The 23,471-nt window shown below is 48.0% G+C and overlaps 1 protein-coding gene across 2 annotated transcripts; it reads right to left on the bottom strand.

Moving 5' to 3' along the window:
• Positions 1–5,093: 5,093 nt before the first annotated feature.
• On the bottom strand, positions 5,094–22,865 carry LOC141174119 (CD59 glycoprotein-like). Of its 2 annotated transcripts, none has more exons than XM_073658788.1 (4): positions 22,653–22,865; positions 9,871–9,945; positions 8,825–8,926; positions 5,094–7,381 (listed from the first exon to the last, which is right to left on the bottom strand). In XM_073658788.1, exons 1-4 carry the CDS (start codon positions 22,741–22,743, stop codon positions 7,176–7,178), a joined length of 474 nt encoding a protein of 157 aa, XP_073514889.1. In that variant the 5' UTR covers positions 22,744–22,865; the 3' UTR covers positions 5,094–7,175. The 2 variants fall into 2 exon arrangements, with proteins under 2 accessions (XP_073514889.1, XP_073514888.1); XM_073658787.1 differs by lacking the exon at positions 22,653–22,865 and adding an exon at positions 14,005–14,136.
• Between the last annotated feature and the right edge of the window lie 606 nt (positions 22,866–23,471).

Raw genomic sequence — 23,471 nt, 5'->3', positions numbered from 1 at the left:
CTTCGGCCTCTCGCCAGAGGTCCCTCTTACAGTCTCTCTGATCCGGATAGCAGCTCCTGTGGATTCCCTTGTGTAGTCCACACTCCAGTAGTGGGGAGTGTAACAGCTGAATCCTTCAGCCGTGCGGAAGCTGGGGAAAGCTCTGAGGAAAAGATGTCAGATAACAGCAGCTACGTTGAGAGTATCCTCTACGGCACACCCGAGGACCTGCACACCGTCCTGGTTCTTTTCACAGACTCTCTCAGACTCTCCGCGCGCTTTTTCCTGCTTCTCACTCTGGTCACGTGACTCTCTAGGGCGGGACACAGGAGACTCAGTCTTTTTCTCTGTCATCACACCCTGCGCAGGTGCAACCTCTGGCCACAAGGTGGCAACACCATCCTGCGTAATCATTTCTGGCACAGGCTCTATCTCAATTATCACAGAACAGCCAGAGCCTGCCAGCTCACTACATAATTACTCACCTTTACTGCATTCAGAGAGGACCAGACATTCCCAAGAACCCTTCCATGACTTCTAAGCTTGGTGTTTTCCATCTGTTTTCTCATGGAAGGATGGAAAGAAGTCTTTAAAACTCGTGCAGGTTCAAAATAGATATTGGTGTCTGGAGTTTTCCAGAACTGCACAAATTATAGATCGCAACCTGCAACATTTCAAAGTCAATCTATTGCGGCAAATCTACATTATTTTTTGCGTTTTTCTTTTGTTGCGGATATTTAAGATGACAGGTGTAAAGCAATTCATATTTCTTGACCAAGTTTGTTCAAGGGTATGTATAGATAAGTGTCCCCCCCCCCCCCCCCACAAAAAAAAAAAAATAAATAAATAAATGTGCATGGAAATAGAAAAGACTCATCCAATTTTCTGGTACTATGTTTTGTTACAGATTTACCATCTGAAATTCTCAAAAAACCGGAAGGGGTATTCCCATCTTAGAGGCCTCTCACAGAGCCAATTTAGATCTCTTGCTTTGCACTGAGGAGTGGCAACACCCTGGAACACGTTTGTAAATAGGATAAAAAGCCAAACCCGAATCTCTAAGTCATGTGGCAAGGCTCGTTATAGGGTCGATATCAACTTTTAGGATTGCTACTTTCAATATGCTGGATTAGATATCAAGTCCTCTACCCCTCTCTGAAGATGCATTTTACAGGATATCTACATCATTTCTACAAATTGTCCAATAGAAGGGGACATCTATTTCGGAAATTAAGCCATGACACGTGATTGAGAAGACAAGAACATTTGGAAGGGATTGAGAAGCTGAGACTTTACCCACCAGGGTCTATTTCTTACGTGACGATTCACAAATATCCAATTAATTATTCCTATAGAATGACAACACATGTGTATATAATGTGTAAGTGTATGGGGGGCCTTTAAAAAATGCTAAACTACTATCGATTTATCTTTTATCGGTAGTGGAGATCTTCAAAGTGGTGCCAAAGGGGCAGAGGCGCTCCGGCCGGTTCTATAGAGCCAGAGGCCTCCAACAACCTGGCACTACCAATGAAACGCTGTAAAATGCTGTGCGAGGGGCCACATGAGACACCCCCAGTATGATGGCGCCTATTTACGGCTCTGGTGCAGCATAGAGAAGATTCAGACCATTACTCACAGTCAGTGGGTATACTGGTCCTGTCCCGCTTTGTGGCTTGTACTGGGGGGGGGGCGGCCCAGTCCCATGGATATTGGAAAAGGTTTTACTGCAAAAAAAAAAAAAAAAAAGACGTGTTTTATACCTATTACTTGTACACCATGTTTTATTATGTCATACTGCAGCGGCTGCAATCACTGGCTATACCCCTGCAGGTCTGAACAGGTCAATGAGCTAGTACTAGTGTTATAGGGTAAGGTGCTGTCTTATACACATAGTGTCATTATGGAAAATCTACCAAAAATGACATTGAAGATTGTCAAAATGATGACAAGTTAACCTCTTATTACCCACAGCAACATGCATGGGCTGCATTGCACTTAACCATAGTGTAGTTTGGGCAGCTCAATGCCAGGCTGGAGGTAGCTAAAGCCAGAAAATCAGTGTCACAGAATACCCTGTTGAGAGATGATATGATTCTGCGGTACCGCTGATACAGAAATTAATGTGACTGCAAAATGTCGTTCTATTATCAGTTTATGACACGGATTTGCATTTGGCACTGCTGAACGTACAGTCATTCTCAGAGGTGCTTTTTCCGTTTGCATGTTGCATTCTGGATTTATAGGATAACTAGATGGTGGCCCGATTCTAATGCATCAGGTATTCTAGAATATGTATGCGTCCGACCGGGCGTGACTAATCAGCGAAGCAGTGTTTAAATGGGTTGTGCACTACTTTAAATTAACCCCCCAATGTATCCCCCCCGGGGCCCCTAATGAATTTTGGAGGACCGGGGAGCGAGGCCGCCGGTCGGGGTACTTTTGCTGCGAGCAGCCGGGAGATGACCGGCTAGCACAGTGTGAGCGGGTGAGCGTGGGAGGGTGAGAATGTGAGGGTGAAAGTGGGAGCGTGGGAGGGTGAGAATGTGAGGGTGTGAGGGTGGAAGTGGGAGCGTGAGAATGAGAGCGTAAGAATGAGAGCGTGTAGGTGAGGGTGAGCGTGGGAGCGGGTGAGCGTGGGAGCGGGTGAGCGTGCGAGGGTGAGCGTGGGAGAGGGTGAGCGTGGGAGCGGGTGAGCGTGCGAGGGTGAGGGTGCGAGGGTGAGGGTGCGAGGGTGAGGGTGCGAGGGTGAGGGTGCGAGGGTGAGGGTGCGAGGGTGAGGGTGCGAGGGTGAGGGTGAGGGTACGAGGGTGAGCATTGAGCATGTGAGCGTCAGAGCGTGAGCCTGAGCGTCAGCGTCAGAGCGTGAGCCACTAACGGCCGCCATCTTGTTCTGAAATCCTGTGTCGCTGATTGGCCGCGGCCGGACCAATCAGCGACGTGGGATTTCCTGGACAGACAGAAAGACAGACAGACGGGATAAGACAATTATATATATTAGATAACAATACTAAGGATATGTTCACACGTTGCAGATTTGTCTGCAGAAGTTTGCTGGGAGTGCTGGATGTTGGATCCTCAGCAATTTGATACCAAAGTCCTGGACAACACCTTTAAGAAGGGTTAAGCATTATGTCCATATTACTCACATGACGTGCCGCTCCATCCTCGTCATATCTATGATGGCATCTTGGATATCAGATATGCGGATGATAACACGGGGCGCGGCCGCCGCTCCATGCGTCATGTCTCTGAGCAGAGAACAGCTCTGAAAGCTGCAGAAAACCAGAGCAGGAGATTCCTGCGCCATTCTGCCATTCACTGACATTGTCTGATGCCACAGTACTATTTATACAGAGACTTTGCTCTGGGGTCAGTGCTATTTTAGGGGGACTCTATTAGTAATGTGGGGGGCATTGTGAACTAATTTAGCGGGTCTGTTCTAGGGTTTGCACCAGTTTGGGGTTCCTTGGGGGCTGTACCAGTACAAGGGGTCTGGTCTGGGGTCTTCGTTAATTTTTACCATACTAAGTCTAAAGTCTTATAGTTTAAGGGGGTCTGTGTAGTACAGTATAGGGGGTAGACTAAAGCTGTATTAATTTAGGAGTCTGTGCTAGTTTAGGTGGTCTGGTTGTAACCTTAGATCTGTATTTCTTTAGGAATTGACCCGCTTCCTTATTTGTTTCAGGAGGTTCTGGTTTTGGGGTCTGTATAAGTTCAGCATAGGGGGTCAGTTTAGGGTCTATACTAATTAGGATGGTCTAATCTGAGGTTGGCAGCAGTTTAGAAGGTCTGGTCTTGGTTCTACTAATTTAGGGCATGTGGTCTGGGGTCTGTATTAGGACACTATATGGGGTCAGTCTAGGGTCTGTGCTTATTTAGGGGGGCTGGTTTGGTATCTGTACTAATCTAGGGTATCTGGCCTGGGGGCTGTATTAGTACAGTATAGGAGTCAAGCCTAGTATATGGGGTAAGTCCAGTGTCTGTCCTAGGTTAGGCGGTCCGGTCCAGGGTCTGTACTAGATTAGGGGATCTGGTTCTGACCTCAGATCTATATTTCTGTAGGTGTGGCATCTTTATTTGTTTAAAGGGGTCTGGTCTGGGGGTCTGTAATAGTACAGTATAGGAGTTAAGTCTAGGGTCTGTAGCAATTTAGGTGGTCCGGTCTATGGTCTGTACTAGATTAGGGGGGGGGGGGGGTCTTGTTCTGATCTGAGATCTATTTTCCAGTAGGTCTGGCTTCTTTATTTGTTGAAGGGGTCTGCGTTTGATTATGGATGAGATGAAGGAAGTGCTGTGGACTACTTGCGATTTTATTTCACTTTTGTCTCATCCCAGTAACTTCTCATATTGGCTTTAAAAAGGATCTTTTTTTTTTTTTTTTTTTTTTACTTAAATGTATGTATTTTAGGCCAGCAACAATTTTTGCAATTAGGTTTCATTAAAATTTTTTGCAATACTTCTATTGCCTCAGTGCTTTTTTTTTGTCTATTGGCTTCAGAATGAGGTAACTGAGAATCCATCAGTGAGCTCATTCTAACCTGTAGGTAACTCTTAACACTGGTTTTTACCGAACGCCTCTCAGATGATTTATGACCACATCAAAGTTCAGCTGAACTTGGATGTGATCTTTGGTTATAAATCAGTACATTAGGAGTTGCAAAATCCTCAAAAGATAGCTTATTCTGAAGCCAGAAATGAGCAGGAAGACAAAAAAAAGAAAAAGAAAAACATGTAAAAAGCTAAAAGGGTGCAACATTTTCAATGAAAGTCGCTTATTTTTAGCCCAAAGTACATGGATATAAGAAAAACTGGTGTTCATATCCTTTAAAAGCTTTAAATCTGGCATCAAAGGGACTTGATAAAATAAGGATTATTAGATAATCTGAATAATCAGAACGGCCATGAAAATGTAGAATCCAGATGTGCAGAAGGCCCAGGAAGAAAGTCACAAATAATTATAATCACTTTAATTCCACATTGGATGAATTACAATCAGGGCTCCGCAGGGACCGGGGCACAGGTGCCACCGCGGCACAGGTGCCACCTCCACCGCCCCGCTTTCTTCTCAATTCGTGAACCAGCTTTTTTGATCAAAGGAAATCACACAAACATTTTGTTTCATGACAGTCGTCTTTTATTATTCTTTAAGGTCATTTACAGCAATCAAACAAAAGCGGGACTAGTTAATTACAGGACAATTGGCTCCCTGCTCCACCACAGACTGGAGATCTGGAGCGGCGGAGGACATCAGGTGGTGCCACTTGTGCCGAACCGCAGGAACGAGAAGTGGCACTGTTCATTTAGGGAACAGAACAAGGAGAGTTTAAAAGGAGTTATCTGCTAATACAAGATATCCATACAGAGGAAAGGTGATCATTTTCTGATTGGCGGAGGTCTGACCGCTGCTATCAGCCGAAAGGGAGATTTTTATCCAATTACAAAATAGAACATCTGGGCTCATACACAAACGCCGCTCCGTTCATTCCTTAGGGGGCTGTATGAAAAAGATGAGTGCAGAACTCAGCAGCCCACAAGGATGGAGTGGAGTGACGGTTGAACATGCGCAGCACCACTCCATTCTAACAAGGATAAAAGTGCTCCATTTAGCCGACCGGTGCGGGTCCCAGCGGTTGGACTATCACCTATCCTGAAGTATTATCCACAATAGCCGCCATATACATTGATGTTTGCCGACTGCGCCAGGGTGGAGCGATCGTCTAAGGTGTATGGCGGCCGCCTGACAATGATCGGGCAGTTGACAGTTTGAATTCAAACAGCTGATACTTTTGTTCTCAGCAGACAAAAGCCGACGCCAGAGATGTGCAGCAGCAGCTTTCTCCTGTTTCCCCATGAAGTGGTCTCTATAGAGGGAAAGAAAGGTCTGTAGGGAAAGGGCTTCAGAATTAGGATAGGAATATAACATATGGAGACATAAGTGTAAATGCAAACCTCTCCACTGTAGCTATGATGCCTTAAATCAATTTGTATACCTATATGGGCAGCAAAAAGCAATACATGTATCCGGCTATTGTCGGAGATGCACAGTGTGCATGGTCTTCTGACTCTGCACAATCAGGTGGTGTCAAAATTAAAAGTGGACTTCAAGTCCCAAACACAGACCTAAGATGATTAACACCGCGAAACCCATAAACCCGAGTCCTTCATCAGAAAAGAATTGTTATAGTTATAAAGTAATTCAAGCAATGCAAGAAAAGGAAAGTCAGATGCTTCACATTTTTTAGCCAAGTATACACAGCAATAAAGATCTACAGATAACTAGGAACCTTTAGACTGCTGCTGTCAGAAACTATGTGAATGACAGATGTAAAGCAGTGTAATATTACATCCTGCATTATACTCCAGAGCTGAAGTCACTGTGTACGTGCAGGATGTAACTCAGGATCAGTAATGTAATGTATGTACAGTGACTGCACCAGCAGAATAGTGAGTGCAGCTCTGGGGTATAATACAGGATGTAACTCAGGATCAGTAATGTAATGTATGTACACAGTGACTGCACCAGCAGAATAGTGAGTGCAGCTCTGGAGGATAATACAGGATGTAACTCAGGATCAGTAATGTAATGTATGTACACAGTGACTGCACCAGCAGAATAGTGAGTGCAGCTCTGGAGTATAATACAGGATGTAACTCAGGATCAGTAATGTAATGTATGTACAGTGACTGCACCAGCAGAATAGTGAGTGCTGCTCTGGGGTATAATACAGGATGTAACTCAGGATCAGTAATGTAATGTATGTACACAGTGACTGCACCAGCAGAATAGTGAGTGCAGCTCTGGAGTATAATACAGAATGTAACTCAGGATCAGTAATGTATGTACACAGTGACTGCACCAGCAGAATAGCGAGTGCAGCTCTGGAGTAATGTAATGTATGTACCTAGTGTTATATAACCTATTGTCATCTCTCAGAAAAGAGAAAAATGAATAAATAAAAAGCGAACTATGATAATACCATTTATTACAAAGACATACTGGTGAACTAGTGCAGACAATAGCACAATATGGCCGTAGTGCTCATAGCAACCAATCAGATGGCAATTCTCATATTTGAGCCTTCAGCAGGAAATTAGTAGCCAAAATCTAAACAGAAAATGCAATAATTTATGAAGTGCTGACTTGATTATCTGCGGACACATCCATAGAGATATGGAGCGCTCCGGAGGGGAGATCATGAGGACAGCAGCAGCAGCGCAGCCGCCGCCAGGCTCAGGAGCAGGACCGCGCTGGGGGAAGCCACCAGGCCGCTGCTGTTACACAGGTTTTTCTGGCAACATTTTATTTCAAAGTTTTTTATTCCTCCGTTTTCCTCGCTGACCAATGGAGAAGTGCACTTGTCATAAACTCTGCAGCTGTATTTGCTGGTGCCGTCTGTTACTGGAAAGGGTGAAATGAATAGTGTTAGTGTGAGAACCGCAGCACGGCCATGATGCATTCACTCTGGATTTAAGTTGTTCTAGCCAACTTTTGAGGAGATTCTGAGAAGGCATGCATGAAAATGGTTCACCCAAAACTGTAAGTAATCCTCCATTCATAGGGTAGAGGAAAAGCTTACTGACCGCTGGGGGTCCGACTGCTGGGACCACCACCAATCCCTAGATTTAATATAAGCACCTCTGCTTAATTCATTGTCTATAGGACTCCTGGAGACCGAGCCCGGCGCTTCAATATCAGCAGAATTGGAATTTTTCAGAACCTATGGATCAGCGGTATGTCTGGAGGAAGAAAAATGAAGCATCCGCTGAAAAGAACACCCTGCCCACAGTGAGGCACATCGGAAGCTCTGTGGGGCCTACAATAAGGTGCAGTGGGAGCAATGTGGGGCCCACAGTTAAAAGAACTCCCTGCCCACAGTGAGGCACATCGGGGCTCCGTTGGGCCTACAGTAAGATGCGACGACAGCGATTTGGGGCCCACTGTTAAAAGAACACCTTGTGAGGTCCACACTGAAAAGAACACCCCTGAAAATAACACCCTGCCTACAATGAGGCATGGTGGGAGCTCCACAATGTTCTCGAGTTGGGAACCTGCAGCATTTGGAGGGCGAGATGAATTCAATAGTCTATAAGGAAATCCTAAGAGAAAAAAAACAAACATGCCTTTCATAAGGAAGCTGAAGCTCTGAGTCATAGGACCTTCCAAGAAGACATCGATCCCAGTACCCTAAAGGCTTGATTTCAGAAAGAGTCCTGGAAGATTCTGGAGTGGCCATCACATTCGCCTGACTTAAATCCCAGTAAAAAAAAAAAAAAAATCTTTAGTGGGGTGTTAATAAGGCGGCTGCAGCAAACTTAAAAATATTAATTATTTGGAGATTATTGCCCATGAGGACTGGGCTCAGATTCCTTAGCGGTTAGTGTCTAGCAATGCATCATGTCTGCGGCAGGTCATAACAGCCAGAGGGGCACTACTAAGCACTAAAGACGCTGGTCATGACAATGAGAATAATTCTGAGACTGCAGCAGTCAAAGTGTTATTTTGTGGAGTATTTAGAGAAACCACTCATCGCATTACTTGTGTTGGGCCATTACATTGTTCTTGTCTCATTGTGCACAGGAGAAAGTTTTTCAATATTGTTAATAAATTAAATTTCCATTTGGGGGGGCGGGTAATTTTTATTGCATCCCTCTGCACCACAACCATCTAATTATACAGCATGGAGTCACCACTGTTGGGTGACGTCCGCATTGTAGTATTGCCGCTACGTCCATTCTGCCTGGCAGGTGAAGGGCAGTGCAGGAACCGCCGCGCAGCTTGCTGCAGAGTATCCCGGATGATAAACATATACGGCACATCTAGACATCGCTCAGATATACATACGTGTAACCCTCATGCAGGCGTTGTCCGTCGCTGCACAGGTGCCACTGATGGTGCATTGGTCAGCACTCCACCTATCGCAGGTATAGCAGTCAATAGCCTGGCCTGGCAAGAGAAAAGCCGCAAACAAACGGATCAGAACTTAATCGGAAAGTGGAAAACCCTTGTGTTCCTGCACGTTTTTCCCTACTGTCATCCTTTTTTTCCCCCATCCTGACTATATACAACATCTTGGAGAGGAACATACGTTTTTGATCGGTTCTGACTCTTTTTTTGGGTTTACGTTGCTTTTTCCTGCGCAGAACAGCTTTTTAGTAAGAATTTCGACTCACGCCCATCCTTATAATGTTTTAGCACTGGCCAAATACGAACACATACAGAGTGGTCCATTTGGACAAATCCCACCCTTAAAAGGCTATTCCCACCTCAATGTGTAGTAGGTGTAGTAATAATAATATTAGCAAATACCTCCAATTAGAAATGTAGTATAGTTCTTCTGATAAGCTCTGCCACTTACCCCATGTGCAGGGCATCATTACAGTAGCTTAGGTATCCATGGTTATAACCACTCATATAGTGACAATTAATTGTTAGTGGTCGTAACCATGGGAATCTAAGCTACTGCAATGCCCTGCACACGAGGTAAGCGACATAGCTTATCAGAAGAACTATACTACATTTCTATTTGAAGGTATTTGCTAATATTATTATTATTACTACACCTACTATATATTGGGAGAGGATCATGGAGGTGGGAATACCACTTTAAATGCTAGAAATAGTGAGAGCCACGGTGCCATATACATCGGGGAAAAGGGGTCCACGTGATCACAGAGGCGCCCCGGGACAGAAAACGCCTTTATGTTATTATTGCCAGAAATCCCATATGGGTTTGGCCCTAGAAAACAGGCTGATAAACTATGCAAACTGTTGGGCACGCTGCTAGCACAATCAGTAAATTTCTGTCCACACCCCACCATATGCCCAACATAGGATATTCAATATATACTTAAAAATCTCCATAATTTATGTGCCTATCCTCTATTTACCAGTAGAGCATAATGATAGGAAGACCAGGCCTAAAGCCAGGAGAACACAGCCGATCCCAGGATTTCTCATGATTCCTGTATAAGGGAAAAAAAATAATCAACATGTCAGTGACAAGATCCTTTTTTTTTGCTAAAACACATATTATAGAGCTACAACAATTTTTTGCAATTGGTTTTCATTAAAAATTTCGCACTGTTTGCCTTCCATAGCCTGTATTTACACTGTTCATTGCTGGCTGCAGAATGAGTGAACTGAGAAACCCATCAGTGAGCTTGTTCTAATAGTCTGACAGTAGATTTTGTAACTCTTATCATCAGAGATCTGGGGACCAGACTGTCAGTCATTACACGTCTCACACTGGTAACGCCACCCTTTCATTTACAAGGAGGATTCTCGGGAAGATCTATATCTGGCCCATAGATCTTAACGACTCATTAAGAAAAACATGGATTTCTCCAGAACCATTTGTCGTATCGAAGATCTCAAAGTATCATTTTATTTATCTTTTTATGACCTACATGCCTATAAAGACAGTTTAGGACAGCTGAACCTACTGACAGATGCGCTTTAAAGGCAAAAAAAACAATAAAATGTCCAAAAACCTCTTTCTATATTTACACTGCACAAATAAATATTATATATATATGCAATCACAAATGGTGCAGATAAGAAAATTCTGCAAAAAAATAAGGCCATGACGAGAAATAAAAAAAAATAAAAGTGGTGAATAATGACAAACAGGCCGCTCATAAGGTATTAAGGACTGCTAAACGTCACACTTTCATGTGACATTGCAGAGGATATAAACTACAGATCTCTGGACACAATTACATATGACAATCATTAACCTGCAGCACAATATCATCCAATCAGTGGGACTTATCTAGACTTGTTTGAGGGGGGGAAAAACAAAAAAAAACAAAACAGTAACCCTTTGTTCCTAAGGGAACCTGTCATGCTACTTTGTATCTAATTTACTCTCCAAGTATCCGCTGGGCGTTTCTTCAGCAGGAAAATGTCCTGAAATCTCCTCCCATCTAGGTTTGATTGGCATCTCTTTGCAAGGCAAAGCAGGGAGAGAGCAACAGACATCCACCTCCCCCCGCGCACTACGCGTAGAGGGCAGGGAGAGAGCAACAGACATCCACCTCCCCCCGCGCACTACGCGTAGAGGGCAGGGAGAGAGCAACAGACACCCACCTCCCCCCGCGCACTACACGTAGAGGGCAGGGAGAGAGCAACAGACATCCACCTCCCCCCGCGCACTACGCGTAGAGGGCAGGGAGAGAGCAACAGACACCCACCTCCCCCCGCGCACTACGCGTAGAGGGCAGGGAGAGAGCAACAGACACCCACCTCCCCCCGCGCACTACGCGTAGAGGGCAGGGAGAGAGCAACAGACACCCACCTCCCCCCGCGCACTACGCGTAGAGGGCAGGGAGAGAGCGACAGGCCCCGCACTACACACGGAGGACAGGGAGAGAGCGACAGGCCCCGCACTACACACGGAGGACAGGGAGAGAGCGACAGGCCCCGCACTACACACGGAGGACAGGGAGAGAGCGACAGGCCCCGCACTACACACGGAGGACCGGGAGAGAGCGACAGGCCCCGCACTACACACGGAGGACCGGGAGAGAGCGACAGGCCCCGCACTACACACGGAGGACCGGGAGAGAGCGACAGGCCCCGCACTACACACGGAGGACCGGGAGAGAGCGACAGGCCCCGCACTACACACGGAAGACAGGTAGAGAGCGACAGGCCCCGCACTACACACGGAGGACAGGGAGAGAGCGACAGGCCCCGCACTACACACGGAGGACAGGGAGAGAGCGACAGGCCCCGCACTACACACGGAGGACAGGGAGAGAGCGACAGGCCCCGCACTACACACGGAGGACAGGGAGAGAGCGACAGGCCCCGCACTACACACGGAGGACAGGGAGAGAGCGACAGGCCCCGCACTACACACGGAAGACAGGTAGAGAGCGACAGGCCCCGCACTACACACGGAGGACAGGGAGAGAGCGACAGGCCCCGCACTACACACGGAAGACAGGTAGAGAGCGACAGGCCCCGCACTACACACGGAGGACAGGGAGAGAGCGACAGGCTCCGCACTACACACGGAGGACAGGGAGAGAGCGACAGGCCCCGCACTACACACGGAGGACAGGTAGAGAGAGTCACAGACCCCGCACTACACACGGAGGACCGGGAGAGAGAGTCACAGACCCCGTACTACACACGGAGGGCAGGGAGAGAGAGTCACAGACCCCTCATTACACACGGAGGGCAGGGAGAGAGAGTCGCAGACCCCTCATTACACACGGAGGGCAGGGAGAGAGAGTCACACACCCCGTACTACACACGGAGGGCAGGGAGAGAGAGTCACAGACCCCGTACTACACACGGAGGGCAGGGAGAGAGAGTCACAGACCCCTCATTACACACGGAGGGCAGGGAGAGAGAGTCGCAGACCCCTCATTACACACGGAGGGCAGGGAGAGAGAGTCACAGACCCCTCATTACACACGGAGGGCAGGGAGAGAGAGTCACAGACCCCTCATTACACACGGAGGGCAGGGAGAGAGAGTCACAGACCCCTCATTACACACGGAGGGCAGGGAGAGAGAGTCACAGACCCCTCATTACACACGGAGGGCAGGGAGAGAGAGTCACAGACCCCTCATTACACACGGAGGGCAGGGAGAGAGAGTCACAGACCCCTCATTACACACGGAGGGCAGGGAGAGAGAGTCACAGACCCCTCATTACACACGGAGGGCAGGGAGAGAGAGTCACAGACCCCTCATTACACACGGAGGGCAGGGAGAGAGAGTCACAGACCCCTCATTACACACGGAGGGCAGGGAGAGAGAGTCACAGACCCCTCATTACACACGGAGGGCAGGGAGAGAGAGTCACAGACCCCTCATTACACACGGAGGGCAGGGAGAGAGAGTCGCAGACCCCTCATTACACACGGAGGGCAGGGAGAGAGAGTCACACACCCCGTACTACACACGGAGGGCAGGGAGAGAGAGTCACAGACCCCGTACTACACACGGAGGGCAGGGAGAGAGAGTCACAGACCCCTCATTACACACGGAGGGCAGGGAGAGAGAGTCGCAGACCCCTCATTACACACGGAGGGCAGGGAGAGAGAGTCACAGACCCCTCATTACACACGGAGGGCAGGGAGAGAGAGTCACAGACCCCTCATTACACACGGAGGGCAGGGAGAGAGAGTCACAGACCCCTCATTACACACGGAGGGCAGGGAGAGAGAGTCACAGACCCCTCATTACACACGGAGGGCAGGGAGAGAGAGTCACAGACCCCTCATTACACACGGAGGGCAGGGAGAGAGAGTCACAGACCCCTCATTACACACGGAGGGCAGGGAGAGAGAGTCGCAGACCCCTCATTACACACGGAGGGCAGGGAGAGAGAGTCGCAGACCCCTCATTACACACGGAGGGCAGGGAGAGAGAGTCACAGACCCTGGTGTACAGGAATGTTTTCTAGATGTCATCATCTAACACCAGAATGGTGACATTACTGAGACCGTTGTTCCCCAGCGCCTACTGAATATACCAGAATGTTCCCGGACTCTGTGGGCACAATGGGATAAACACAGTACAGCCATATAAGACCACATCAGGCGTCATATGGTTTGGGGGGGAAGGTTCTCAAATTCAAAGTTTCTGAGCTAAATGAACAGGGGCGAGGACAGTTCCTGTCACAGCTGGAAACAAGGGTGGCGCTGGGGGTTTTTTTTTGGAAAACAAGAGACCCTCTTATCTCGTCTTATAACGCTGCCTGGATTCAAGAAGAATTAACGCCGGAGAAGTGAATATTGCACAGCCACAGCCCAAAAGATGTTGCACCACACCAGACAAGAATGCATTGCACCCCAGGATAGTAATGGTGGGGTGCAATATGTGCATTGCATGGCTGGCAATCCACTATCATGGGGGCCATGCAGCTCCTGCACCCTCCTACCAGTACTTACAGGCTGGAGACAAATATAGCACAAAAACCCACCCCTCCCCCAGTGTCCCCTTATACTCCAGCAATCTATGCATTCCCTGCACATAATGCCCAGGGCATAGGGGAGACCTTACCTCCAGTGTCTGTGTGCTGGAAGGCTGCAATCATCTGATCCAGACCTGCCCTGTCCCCCTCCATGCTGTAGGCGGGACTCCATGTTAACCCCATCACTGACAGGCAAATCTACATTAGCTAATCCTATTATTCCAGCACTTCCGCCATAGAGTGCTTGTTCATTATCATATATTCAAAGCATGGCACCATAATACATGCCGCCTTTTCGTATACATATTCCCTAGAAAGTCATGGCACCGTAATACATGCCGCCTTTTCGTATACATATTCCCTAGAAAGTCAATGGGTTTATCAGCGAATATGTTGGGTGGTTTTATTGCCATATATACCGAGAGCACACCGGAAAGGAGATGGAAGCCAAGCCGTACCCATCTGTTCTAGCTTATGAAATTCAATTTAAAGATGGGTTTCCATTAAAATAAATGGGAAAAATCTGTCTAAAAAAAAAAAAAAAAAGTGAATTTTTGCAACAAAATTGACATGCTGCGAATTAAAAAAAAAATGCAACTAAACAAAAAACAATTGTCGCTTGGATTCTTTTTTTTTTATTTTGGGGTAAAAAAAATAATTTTTGCATTTGGGTTTCTTTAAAAATTTTGCACCATTTGCCTCCGACTGCTTTTGTGTTGCACTGTAATATAGTTGGTTGCAAACTGGAATCTGTCAGCCGATTATTGCTGCCTAAACCGCAGGCAGCATCAATCAGAGCTTGGTATATCTCTGAAATACTCCGGTGTCTCGGAAGAAATTTCAGAGAAATTATCATTTAAAGTTCGGGCCGGGAACCATAGGAATAGATTAGACCAGTCTGGATGGCTATTCCCAGCGCTGCTAAAGGTGATTGACAGGTATGGGAGAGACCTGTCAATCACATGCAGCGGCACTGGAAGAAGCCGATCGGGGGCCCAATTTAAAAAATAAACTTTACCCTTAAATACATGTATTTAAATACACAAAAAAGTTTGCAAAAGTGCACACCACGTGGACTCAGCAGAAAGTCTACCTTCAATTTTGGAGGAATTCAGCGCTCAGCAGAATGCGTCTGCTCCTTCGTTTAAGTGATCAGTGGGCGTCTTAGCACCCAGTCTCTCACCCAACAAAACTTCTGGCATCTCTCTATAACATGTTAAAAGTTTTTTTTTTCTTTCTTAAAGTGCAGTTACTTTTTAAAAGGAACCTGTCAGCATGGGGTTTTGCACATGAAAGTAGTGTTCTGGCTGACTTGTAGAGATGAGAGAATCATTATTCCAAGACCGCTGGATGGGAGCCCTACAAGACGCCTCTTACCTGATGGCATCCCCGGCAAATCTTTTGATTAGCCGGGTTGGGGTGACATCATTGCAGTGTGACGCACACAGCCCGACTCGTCAAAAGAGGAGCCGTGCATGGCATCAGGTAAGAGGCGATTTGTACGGCCTCCATCGAACAGTCATGTAATACTATCCAGGCTGCTGGATGCTGCAGGTTCTCTCATCTCTACAGACTGGTTCTGCTTCTTCCAAATGCACTGACACGCCCCCATGCACTTCCAATCTCATTTGCATATGACTTCTATGCTAGATTTCTCATAAATGGCACATCCGATCTCTACATAAAAGGTCTCATTTTTATTGGGGGACAAGCACCTATAAAGCATTACCACTACTTCCATATGTGAAAATGTGCTGACAGGTTCCATTTAAGGCATCAAAATGTGTTCAATCAAGTGATCCCCTAGTTGGACTGTAAGGGCTCATGCTTACATCATTGCAAATCGGTCCGAACATGGACCTCTAATGCACAGACTGGCCGAGGCTCCCCCGACCCGAGCGGGACAGCCTCATAGAAATATATCAAGCTGTCATGCTTGGGTCGGGTGACCGCGTCCAGTCCGTGCATTGCGGTCCGAGATTGGACCGAGATCCACAGACGTCTGCACGAGTCCTTTTCTACTGTAGATTCAGATCACAATAGCCAAGTGAGCAGATACAGTTTACTTAAACTTTACCTAACTTTTATTCTACCGCCTGACTTGACGTCGGGTGTGGAGAGACGCCTCTGCATGCTGGGGCGGTGCAGTGTGAATTGGGTCCTTTCAAGGCGTGGTAGGGTTGCAACAGCAATTCTACCTCCAAACATTTAGGAGCTTTAGATGTGTAGATGCAGTGGTACGGGGAGATATGGGGAGAGCTGCAGACGCCAGAAACATCGCCAGTAAATGGGTGGGCTTTAAATATATGTAACACACAAATCCGACCAAATAAACTCAGTAATCAGCAATGCCCATTGAGCCTCATGTATGCTAAAAATTAGAAAAAAAAAGTATTTTTTTCAAAAAATTTTTTTTACTAAGATCTGTGTCTGGCATTGCAGCACTGTTCTACATAAGTTTGTTAAAATGAGCTGCAATACCTGATACAGCCCCTGGACAAGAGTGGCGCTATATCTACCAAAAAAAAAACACATTTTTTTTGTTTTTGTCCGTTATTTCTATATTCTGCAGCATTGTACTCAGATTGGAGACCCTGACAGTAGAACTGACAACTATAGTGCATGTATTAGGGATAGTTTCTAAAGGCATTTCTCTGTACAACCTAAACCCCTGTGACTGTCATCCGCATTCAGCCCTATGAGTGTGTAAGGGGGTGCAGTTCGGAGGTATTATGTCACGCAGAGGCGCAGCACGCTTTGTGGTTACTGTCACTTTTACTTGTGATAGGTGGGAAAAGGGTCCTTGAACAATTGAAAAACTTCAGTGTAACTCATTCTTGGATAAGACGGTTTCTATACCGGGGCCCAGAGAACGGTGAACCCACCACTAATCCCCCCATAGGTCAAGCAGCACTGAAGATTGCTGGTGGCTCTTTGCCCAAACTCACCGTGCCACTGTGTGACTACCTGACTAGGACAGCGTCCTCCCCTCAGATTATCTCACAAGGGTGCACCAGCCTCTTGTATACAAGTACAATATTTGCTGCATTTCTCAAGAAAGACCACCCAAAGTGAGTGCAATTTCCGACCACTACGTGATCAACACAGTGGACGGACTTTTGCAAGTGACACGACTCATGCTTCTGCAAGATATTATGCAACAGGAACACAATGTACGAGCCCTTCCTACAGGCGATAATCACGCTCTTCTCAATAAAGTGTCATTTATTTTCATTAACCTGTGAACAGGTTACTTGGATGCAAAAACGCAGACAATGAGAAAGCAGTGGAAGTTAACCGACTATTTGTTTGCCCAACACAGAAGGGAAAGTTAGCTATATGTATATATATATTATATATATATATATATATATACATACACACACATACACAAGATATTATGAGTAATAACAATGAGAAGAATACAGTATGTTATGACACTTAATACACTAGATGCAGTACCTTATTCAACGTTTATTACATACACTGTCCTTATTGTCCCTGTTGTAGAACCCACTTAGTCTGAACCTGGGCCTGTGACCAGTGTTATCTGAACCTGTTCCCGTTGCCTGTGTTAACAGAACCTGAAACCGCTCTGCGGGTACATGAACCTGCAGCCACTCCAGTGGAACCTGAGCCTGCACCAGTGTCCGTCCTGTCGAGTGTCCCAGGATCCGCACTGTCTGAACCTGCACCAGTGTCTGTCCTGTAGAGTGTCCCAGGATCCGCACTGTCTGTCCTGTTGAGTGTCCCAGGATCCGCACTGTCTGTCCTGTAGAGTGTCCCAGGATCCGCACTGTCTGTCCTGTTGAGTGTCCCAGGATCCGCACTGTCTGTCCTGTAGAGTGTCCCAGGATCCGCACTGTCTGTCCTGTTGAGTGCCCCAGGATCCGCACTGTCTGAACCTGCACCAGTGTCTGTCCTGTCAAGTGTCCCAGGATCCGCACTGTCTGTCCTGTTGAGTGTCCCAGGATCCGCACTGTCTGAACCTGCACCAGTGTCTGTCCTGTCAAGTGTCCCAGGATCCGCACTATCTGTCCTGTTGAGTGTCCCAGGATCCGCACCGTCTGAACCTGCACCAGTGTTCGTCCTGTCAAGTGTTCCAGGATCCGCACTGTCTGAACCTGCACCAGTGTCCGTCCTGTAGAGTGTCCCAGGATCCGCACTGTCTGTCCTGTCAAGTGTCCCAGGATCCACACTGTCTGTCCTGTCGAGTGTCCCAGGATCCGCACTGTCTGAACCTGCACCAGTGTCCGTCCTGTCAAGTGTCCCAGGATCCGCACTGTCTGTCCTGTCAAGTGTTCCAGAACCCACGCTGTCTGAACCTGCACCAGTGTCCGTCCTGTGAAGTGTCCCAGGATCGGCACTGTCTGTCCTGTCGAGTGTCCCAGGATCCGCACTGTCTGAACCTGCACCAGTGTCCGTCCTGTCGAGTGTCCCAGGATCCGCATTGTCTGAACCTGCACCAGTGTCCATCCTGTCAAGTGTCCCAGGATCCACACTGTCTGTCCTGTCGAGTGTCCCAGGATCCGCACTGTCTGAACCTGCACCAGTGTCCGTCCTGTCAAGTGTCCCAGGATCCGCACTGTCTGTCCTGTCAAGTGTTCCAGAACCCACGCTGTCTGAACCTGCACCAGTGTCCGTCCTGTGAAGTGTCCCAGGATCCGCACTGTCTGTCCTGTTGAGTGTCCCTGGATCCGCACTGTCTGAACCTGCACCAGTGTCCGTCCTGTCGAGTGTCCCAGGATCCGCACTGTCTGAACCTGCACCAGTGTCCATCCTGTCAAGTGTCCCAGGATCCACACTGTCTGTCCTGTCGAGTGTCCCAGGATCTGCACTGTCTGAACCTGCACCAGTGTCCGTCCTGTCAAGTGTCCCAGGATCCGAACTGTCTGTCCTGTCAAGTGTTCCAGAACCCACGCTGTCTGAACCTGCACCAGTGTCCGTCCTGTGAAGTGTCCCAGGATCGGCACTGTCTGAACCTGCACCAGTGTCCGTCCTGTCAAGTGTTCCAGAATCCGCGCTGTCTGAACCTGCACCAGTGTCCGTCCTGTCAAGTGTCCCAGGATCCGCACTGTCTGTCCTGTCGAGTGTCCCAGGATCCGCACTGTCTGAACCTGCACCAGTGTCCGTCCTGTCAAGCGTCCCAGGATCCGCACAGTCTGTCCTGTCGAGTGTCCCAGGATCCGCACTGTCTGAACCTGCACCAGTGTCCATCCTGTCAAGTGTTCCAGGATCCGCACTGTCTGTCCTGTTGAGTGTCCCTGGATCCGCACTGTCTGAACCTGCACCAATGTCCGTCCTGTGAAGTGTTCCAGGATCAGCGCTGTCTGAACCTGCACTAGTGTCCGTCCTGTCAAGTGTCCCCGGATCCGCACTGTCTGTCCTGTCGAGTGTTCCAGAACACACGCTGTCCGAACCTGCACCAGTGTCCATCCTGTGAAGTGTTCCAGGATCCGCACTGTCTGTCCTGTCAAGTGTCCCAGGATCCGCACTGTCTGAACCTGCACCAGTGTCCGTCCTGTCAAGTGTTCCAGAATCCGCGCTGTCTGAACCTGCACCAGTGTCCGTCCTGTCAAGTGTCCCAGGTTCCGCACTGTCTGTCCTGTCGAGTGTCCCAGGATCTGCACTGTCTGAACCTGCACCTGTGTCCGTCCTGTCGAGTGTCCCAGGATCCACACTGTCTGAATCTGCACCAGTGTCCGTCCTGTCAAGTGTCCCAGGATCCGCACTGTCTGTCCTGTCAAGTGTTCCAGAACCCACGCTGTCTGAACCTGAACCAGTGTCCGTCCTGTGAAGTGTCCCAGGATCGGCACTGTCTGTCCTGTCGAGTGTCCCAGGATCCGCACTGTCTGAACCTGCACCAGTGTCCGTCCTGTCAAGTGTTCCAGAATCCGCGCTGTCTGAACCTGCACCAGTGTCCGTCCTGTCAAGTGTCCCAGGATCCGCACAGTCTGTCCTGTCGAGTGTCCCAGGATCCGCACTGTCTGAACCTGCACCAGTGTCCGTCCTGTCAAGTGTCCCAGGATCCGCACTGTCTGTCCTGTTGAGTGTCCCTGGATCCGCACTGTCTGAACCTGCACCAGTGTCCGTCCTGTGAAGTGTTCCAGGATCCGCGCTGTCTGAACCTGCTCTAGTGTCCGTCCTGTCAAGTGTCCCCGGATCCGCACTGTCTGTCCTGTCGAGTGTTCCAGAACCCACGCTGTCTGAACCTGCACCAGTGTCCATCCTGTGAAGTGTTCCAGGATCCGCACTGTCTGTCCTGTCAAGTGTCCCAGGATCCGCACTGTCTGAACCTGCACCAGTGTCCGTCCTGTCAAGTGTTCCAGAATCCGCACTGTCTGAACCTGCACCAGTGTCGGTCCTGTCAAGTGTCCCAGGTTCCGCACTGTCTGTCCTGTCGAGTGTCCCAGGATCTGCACTGTCTGAACCTGCACCAGTGTCCGTCCTGTCGAGTGTCCCAGGATCCACACTGTCTGAATATGCACCAGTGTCCATCCTGTCAAGTGTCCCAGGATCCGCACTGTCTGTCCTGTCGAGTGTCCCAGGATCCGCACTGTCTGAACCTGCACCAGTGTCCGTCCTGTCAAGTGTCCCAGGATCCGCACTGTCTGTCCTGTCGAGTGTCGCAGGATCCGCACTGTCTGTCCTGTCGAGTGTCGCAGGATCCGCACTGTCTGAACCTGCACCAGTGTCCATCCTGTCAAGTGTCCCAGGATCCGCACTGTCTGTCCTGTCGAGTGTCGCAGGATCCACACTGTCTGAATCTGCACCAGTGTCCGTCCTGTCAAATGTTCCAGGATCCGCACCGTCTGAACCTGCACCAGTATCCATTCTTGCCTAGGGCTCTGAGTCCGTGTCTGCAATCCTGACCATTGGGGTACGCTGCTGCAGTACCGGGGACTGCCCTTGGAGTGGTACCTGGCAACCACCTGCAGCTTAAGGCTAACTCCACAACTCCACCGTCAGGAGCTATAGCTAAAACCAGGTGGCCGCATAGCCATGCCCCTCCAAGGGTAAGCCCGGAACGTGGCACAGTGTGTCCACGATCCACATGCGTGACAATCTTCAGCACAACAGAGGTTACATCTATTCCAAAGATCCTGGTCTGACCTTCGGTGCATGACCTGCGGAGTCTGGATGTTGGGTCTTGACCAGAAAAGACTGGACGTTGGGTCTTGACCTGTAATCAGTTGTAGACTCTTAGGCTTAGTGCCCACGATGCAGAAATGAAGCAGAAATTTTCCTGAGCATTTCTGCATCTCCTTGGCAGAAAAACGCATGCAGTTTTTGCCATGCGTTTCTCCAATGCATTGTATAGGCAAATCTGCATGCAGAAACACACAAGAATTGGTCATGTCAGGATTTTTTCTGCAAGTAAAATCCGCGCAGAAAAATCCTGACCATGTGCACAGAACTTGCAGAATGTCATAGGAAGTCATGGGATAAGGTATGCAATGCGTTTCTGGAGCGTTTCTGCGCTACAAGTCCGCACCAAAAAACGCACCAAAAACGCATCGTGGGCACACAGCCTTACTCATATGGTTCCCGGACGGAAAATTCAATGCGTTCTAAATTGGTCTGGGGGATTCGTTATGATATGGATTCCTCAATTGGCAAAAGTTTGTCTTTGGTCTGGTGGTTTTTGGGGGGACTTGCGGCAATAGAATGTCTGGTCCCTGGAAGTTTTGACATTGAAAGGAACCCTTTGGGTTATGGTGCTCCCGATCCAGTGGGGTAATGGCTGGGAATAATTATGGTTTATGGGTTTGTTTTGGTAATCACCAGATTTTGGTAGGTTCAAAGACCTTACCAATCTTATTACTGAACATATTGAAGTTTGATTTTTTTTTGTTTCTTTTTAAAGGAAGGCTGATGTGGGCAAATTATTTTTATCTTCACAAAATTCATAGAACCACGTGTGCCATTTTGAGGAATTTAGGGCGTAAAATGTAAATGAATACGAGACAAAAAAAATTGACATACTGTAAGAAAAAATGCAAATGATGAATTCGGCCCATATTACCGTAAATTTTTCAGACTCAAAAGCTTTCTGGTTTTCTTCGGTGAGATCTCTGAGTGCCCTCACAATCCCTCTGAATACTTCCATACTTGCCAACTGTCCTGAAATTGCTGGAACTGTCCCAAATTTTCAGATCCCGACAATTTACAGTCCTGGCTATTTGTGGTCTGATAAGGGACCCTGTTCAAAGATTGTGTTCCTGGGAGGGTTGAGGGAATTTCATAGTGGGACTGGTAAGACACTTAAAGGGTTTTTCCAGGAATAAGACTTTACAGTCTATCGGCCAGCGCCAAGTTAAAATAATGACAAGTGGTGTTACAAATCCTTCCAGGGTCCAGTGCTGTCTGTATGCTGCTACCCTGGCCTTTTTTTAAAGGCTGCAGGAGTGACATCACGAATATAGCACACATCAACGCTGCAGCCAATCATGGAGCTCAGCGGGATTTGTTGAAAAAAAACAAAAACCCTTTAGATATCCCTTTACCCCAAACCAAGTGTTGGTCAGTATGCATTTACTCACTTGAATCCAAACACACCTATATAAACTAGATGTCCTTCAAAAATTACAGCCACCCAAAACTAGCCAGTTAGACATAGCTTATGGGTATTTACAGAACCCTTAGGGTAAAAAATGCTCTATTTCATGCAACTGTCGGCCTATTAGGATTCAAGACACATATTACACATGTTCCAGAAATAATATCATGTACTTACGGAGGTAGCAGTTCACAAGCGTCCTCTTCCCGAAGTATGAAGGGAAGCTTATGATCTCAAGCACACCTAATTCTTGTGAACACAAAGACATAGTTTCGGAGGAAGTTTGAGAGCACAACCCAACCTACTAAACATGTTATTATAGTGTTCATCGAGAGGAAGGAAAAAATTATACCCCTGTGGCGCCCCTGAGGGTTCGGCCAGCACAGGAATGCTGCACTTCTTTAATGGAGTATGGTGTTCCTCCTCTGAGGTAAGTCCGGTGCGATGGTAGTTACCTAGCTTTGCATCCAACACTAGAGGGAGCTAGTAGGCACTAGGTGCTGCTCCCCTGGTTACAGGGAGACTGGGGAACACAAAGTGGTAGGAACCAGTTAGTGGGTGTGGGTGGAGGAACAGTTAGTTAGTGACACTTCTAATTTCATATTTAATAGAATGCCATCTTTGCTCTTGGTTCTTTTTTGGTCCTTCTGTCCGGTCTTCTATTGGATCGTCAGACCTGTGTGGTCTCTGACAGTGTGTCTGTCAAGTGGTCGTACTGTGCTGTCATGAACTGTGTGTAATGTGACTTCCCTCCGGGAGCGCAGATCCTGTCTGGGCCTGCACCGGCATGGGACACAGCCCTCGTACCCCGATTTATGGGACGAGAGGGAGGTTGCAGACAAGGAATGTCTCAACCCGACCAAGGACCAGGATCAAGAAGGCCCGGGAGCTTTAGAGTGTGGCTCCCTAGCAAATGGGTCCCGGGGAGGATGCAGACGGAGCGGAGCACGCCACCTGTCCTCTCCTACCTGATCTATTCAGAGGGATTCCGGCTGC

This window comes from Phyllobates terribilis, unplaced genomic scaffold (genome assembly GCF_046119375.1).
Source record: "Phyllobates terribilis strain yellow unplaced genomic scaffold, ASM4611937v1 Scaffold_13__5_contigs__length_258822181, whole genome shotgun sequence".
NCBI lineage: Eukaryota > Metazoa > Chordata > Amphibia > Anura > Dendrobatidae > Phyllobates > Phyllobates terribilis.
Note: the sequence above shows the minus strand (reverse complement) of the source record. Positions and strands in the feature narration are given on the sequence as shown.

Bases quoted from the DNA above. Each gene is read 5' to 3' on its own strand.
- LOC141174119 (XM_073658787.1), bottom strand. From the start codon at position 14,098: ATGGGGTTAACATGGAGTCCCGCCTACAGCATGGAGGGGGACAGGGCA. The intron at 9,946-14,004 runs GTAAGGTCTCCC...TCCCTTATACAG, and splicing joins CCAGCACACAGACACTGGAG to GAATCATGAGAAATCCTGGG. The intron at 7,382-8,824 runs GTATGTATATCT...CACCCTTTCCAG, and splicing joins CGCCTGCATGAGGGTTACAC to TAACAGACGGCACCAGCAAA.